Source organism: Durio zibethinus, chromosome 16 (genome assembly GCF_047325235.1).
Source record: "Durio zibethinus cultivar Kanyao isolate XHJ-2024 chromosome 16, ASM4732523v1, whole genome shotgun sequence".
In the NCBI taxonomy this organism is placed as follows: Eukaryota; Viridiplantae; Streptophyta; class Magnoliopsida; order Malvales; family Malvaceae; genus Durio; species Durio zibethinus.
The window spans coordinates 25,513,190-25,517,736 of record NC_143177.1 but is presented as its reverse complement, the minus strand read 5'-3'; the positions used below and the strand labels follow the sequence as shown (position 1 = coordinate 25,517,736).

The 4,547-nt window shown below is 33.7% G+C and overlaps 1 protein-coding gene across 1 annotated transcript; it reads right to left on the bottom strand.

The window, feature by feature from the left end:
- Positions 1 to 940: 940 nt before the first annotated feature.
- On the bottom strand, positions 941 to 4,337 carry LOC111298790 (protein RGF1 INDUCIBLE TRANSCRIPTION FACTOR 1-like). Its single transcript, XM_022893521.2, has 4 exons — positions 4,146 to 4,337; positions 2,176 to 2,250; positions 1,867 to 2,007; positions 941 to 1,446 (listed from the first exon to the last, which is right to left on the bottom strand). Exons 1-4 carry the CDS (start codon positions 4,320 to 4,322, stop codon positions 1,111 to 1,113), a joined length of 729 nt encoding a protein of 242 aa, XP_022749256.1. The 5' UTR covers positions 4,323 to 4,337; the 3' UTR covers positions 941 to 1,110.
- Positions 4,338 to 4,547: the final 210 nt, after the last annotated feature.

Genomic DNA, 4,547 nt, shown 5'->3' with positions numbered 1-4,547 from the left:
GTAAGTAGCTAATCATATTTTCTTTTGAAAATAATTATATAGTTGAGAAAACAAAATGTATTACGGACACAATTGGTCGGTTTGGGTGTTATTGTCCTCCCTGGCAATGTCTGTCTGTTAAAAAAACTTTGAAAATTATATAGGGAAAAGGAAAATGTGACACACCCTCCGGCCGTACAGCATCTAGCATGACCATTTCAGCATTCCCTATTGGTTATTATTGCCAGACCATATCTCTCACTCTCTCTACGCAACTCTCTTCTCTCTACAATCCATATATATAGCTAGCTAGCTAGATTTTTCATTTTGCTGCTGACGTCCTTGGCAACTCTTTCTACTATTAATAACTACCCAAATTCACTCGTAGCTCTCTCGTGAACCACCTTCATATATTTATATATGTATATATATATATATATATATATATATTATTCTGTTGTTTTTACTTCCCCACGCAGACAGGGTACATTATCTTTTGATCATCTTTAATGACAAAATATGATTGTCAAGTCATGTCATTTGGCACATGATTCATCATTTTGGACTTTACAACGGTCAATGTTTTTATTCTTGTCTTGCTTCGCCTTTTCTTGTCATAGTTCTAGTTGTTTCCATTTTCCAGGTCATGGTTGAATACTAACTAATTAATGATTGAGTTTAAATAAATAAATAAATCAACATTCCATGAGAAATATAGTGAAGCCATAGAATGCAACAATATATAACAGCAAGTTTTACTACAAAGCAATAGCAACAGTACAACAATTAATTCATCTAGTTTTGAATGAAGAAGATAAATATCACATGCCGAAAGTTCCATTACATGAAGAATACAAAATTGGTGGATTCACCGGACTTATCATCATTTAGAGAAAATCTCTCTACAGCCACCTATGTCAGTAATGGACATGCCCCATGCAAATTCGGATTGGGGGTGGTGAAAAAAAAATAGAAAATTAACCATACATAAAGCAAGATGATCAATATTTAAACCATAAGTAATCACCCCTCTAGTACCTAATCATGAACATGTAGTAATTAAGTAAGATGTAATTAAGCTAAACAATTCAATCTAATTTTGATTTTTATTATTGTTGACTGTCAAGATTTTTACGAAAGTGGAGCCCTTTGAGGGGCACCCTTCCTCTTGTTGCTGAGGGAGAGAACAATGCCTCCAAGGAAACCACTGCCCTTTTTCTTCTTTCTCACAACCTCGGTATCTCCTAATGAGATTTCTGAATTGCCTATGGTCTCGTTGGAACATGATGATCCTCTGTACTGCAAAGTGTTCTCTAGGGTGGAGTTTGAAGTAATTTGATCATCGTCAATGAGCTCCGGGCCGTCCATTCTTAATCCCTCAAATTGCGATGATGCAAAATCCGATTCATAATCAATCCTGTGTAGAATGGTTGATAGATCCTCTCCTTGATACACCAAGTGATCCACCTGCAGATTGGACCATGCTCACTAGGTACTATCAGATTATAAGGAATTCAATAAATTAATTTATATCAAGGCAAAAATAAGGGGTTAGTTGGAGGAATTAAATAAGAAAAGGGGATGAAGGAGGGAAGCCACGTGTTTAATATATTGGTAGGGAGGGAAACGCATGCCAAGAGTGATTTTGTTGCTATATATGATCATGGTCTCATCCATCCAAGGGAGATTTTTGCAAGATGCATGCAGCAGCTAAATTAAGAAAGAACCCTCGGAGGAAATTATATTTATATGTGTCCAATTGCAACCAAAAATGACCTTGGCGCTTACATACTTTTGGAAACAGTGTGGGGGAGGGGAGTCAAGAAATTAAAAGAAGATTTTTCTGTTTAGTTTTTGAAAAAGACAAACATTGAAGAAATTATGGACCTTGCATGAGAGAGAACAGAAGTGGAATGGCTCCTGGAGAATCCTGTCACAAGTGAAGCAAATGTTGGCAGAGCCCTTACATGACCTTGCTTGAGGCCTCTGATTCAAGAATATCACTTTGGCACCATTTATGGTGTAGGGCTGCCAGTCAAACAACCAAAATACTAATTATAGTTCTCACATTACATTATCATTATTATTGTTTCACTGCCATCCACCTGTATTATATATATACATATATATATATATCCATTATCAGTAACACATTCAACTACTATAATTTTTCTTCAATTTAATTTGAAAAATAACCTGGATATAGGAACACTCGATGAGCTTTTCAAGATCACCCAATCGGACGACGTCGTGGTAGACATATCGTCTCACCTGTCACATGGGATCAAAACCTCAACTTGATTGCACATCTAAAAAGAAAATAAAAACTTAATTTACATTAATAAAGAGGGAGAAAGAGCCATTTTAGTAATTCACTTCAAATATTGACTTAATTACCAATAAATAGATTTATGCCCCAAACCTCAAATATTACTGGTAGTAATACAAAGCAACGTAACTGAATTATGCATAAAAGTATAACTTAATTGTAATGAAAAAGTGGAATTTGAGTCCTGATGTAATTGATTGTATATTTTACAACTCAAGGTAAATTGATAGTAAAGTCTTATTTCCTGCCATATTGGAATTTAGGTGAAATGTTAGGCAATTTTTTTAGAAAAGTAAGTTTGGGTAAGTTGAGAGTATATAGTAACTACTGAATCTTTCCTTCTTTTGTTTTTATCAAAATAAAATAATTTGGAATTGAATTTGGGAGATATTGGGTCAAACTTTCACTATCTTTGAAAGCAACAGTTGAGAAACCTTTGCAGAAAAATGGATAAAAAGGAAATCTTCCATATATGGTAATGGGAAACAAACCAAATCCAAATATTAAGTTGGAATCACATGGTAAACCATTTGAAGAATGCCATACACATAAATAAATAAATATATAATTGAAAAATATAATCTGAATTTTGAAAAAAAAAGTGCATTATGAAGGAAGGATTCAAAGAGTGATCATCATCAGCAAGGAGCATATATAATCTTTTTAAGAAAATAATGTGCAGGAAGTAAATTTAGTTAGACATTACATGAGGCAAATAAACATAAGGGAAAAATCACTAATCTCAGTTTTATTTTTTTATGGCAATAAAACATCACTTCTACGAAAATCTGTTATGTCAGTTGTAGAGAGAAAAGATCAGTCAAGTCATTTAAGACGAGTCAATTGCACGAAAAAATATAATACCAAATTAAAGATATTATAATAAAAGGTAATTTGCTGAGAGAAAAGAATTCTGAAAAAAAAAAAAAAAAGATAAACCAGAAGATATGAGAAGAAGGCTTTGAGCGAGATTTCAGTGAAGAACCAGAAGGCAGAAGAAGTATTAGTTGGTATCAGTTTTTGTTAGAAAATAAATCCATGTTTCAACAAGAAAAAATGGGGTGAAAGAAAGAGGGTTGCTGAAAAAACCCATGAGATCAGTTATAAGCAGGATAATGAATTAAATTAAAGAAAACATAAAACTGCTTGAAAGCTAATGCATGAAAGGAAATTAAAGTAAAATTCTCTTGACCTTATAGAAAAAGAATTAAAAGTCATTCTGTGATTTGTCATACCCATTGCATAACTGCCCATATGAATTTTTGCTGAGGCTAAAACATCCTGAAATTATTAATCCAGACAATTTTTTTTTTCTGGTACAGGTACCTTGATAGAATTCAAGAATAAAAAAATAAGATAGAATTGAAAAAAGTAGCTGCGTTGCAGAAACAAAAAGAATTGAGTCTGTAACTAATAAAAAAAAAAGCATAGAACTGGTTGAGAAAGCTAGGCTATACGAAAGAGAAAGAATGGGAGAAAGAGAAGATGCATATATGGTGCAAATTGCAATTCAGAGAATTGTTGAAACATGAGGCTAGCGGGCATCAAAAACACTAAAACCAGAAGCTGAGAAATGCATCTATGAGTAGAAAATGAAGGAAGTGAATAGAATTAATCTAGAGAATTTTCAAGGTACCCAGAAAAGAAAAGAAAGAAATTGAGGGTGAGAAGCAAAAAGGAAGTGGATTATGCATAAGTAAAGAATGAAACTTGGAGAATTATGTGGGATAGAATACATAGTAAAAACGAGTACAGTGAATAGTAGTAGTAGTAATAGTATCTGATTCATAGATATGCAAATTAAAAGAGCACATGGATCGAGTAGTGGTAGCAAAACCTGAAGGAGAGGGTGAGAACGATGGGAGGGAAGGCAGTGGGGGCAGATGCTGAGGCAACACAACAAGCAGAAGACGTTCTTCTCGTTCTTCCTGGAATTCCCGTGGACCCCACAAACCCCAAAGAATGTCTCTGCCATTAATCCCTCTAGCCATGCAGGTTTCACCACCATTTCCATTATCTCCTCTTCTTCTTCTTCAACCGTCCTACAATTAATTAATATCAATACTACTGGTATAACTAGTGCTAGTTTTCTCTCTTGCCATTTTATAACATTTTCTCACTCTGAAAAGGAAGTGAACTGCTATATACTATATAATATAATAAACTAATAAAGTATTCAATTGAGACAGATTTGCTCTTATATATTTTGATTTTTGAGAGCTTTATTTTAATTTTATAC

Bases quoted from the DNA above. Each gene is read 5' to 3' on its own strand.
- LOC111298790 (XM_022893521.2), bottom strand. From the start codon at position 4,322: ATGGAAATGGTGGTGAAACCTGCATGGCTAGAGGGATTAATGGCAGAG. The intron at 2,008-2,175 runs GTTATTTTTCAA...TTTGACTGGCAG, and splicing joins TCGAGTGTTCCTATATCCAG to CCCTACACCATAAATGGTGC. The intron at 1,447-1,866 runs GTCCATAATTTC...TCCAATCTGCAG, and splicing joins TCTGTTCTCTCTCATGCAAG to GTGGATCACTTGGTGTATCA.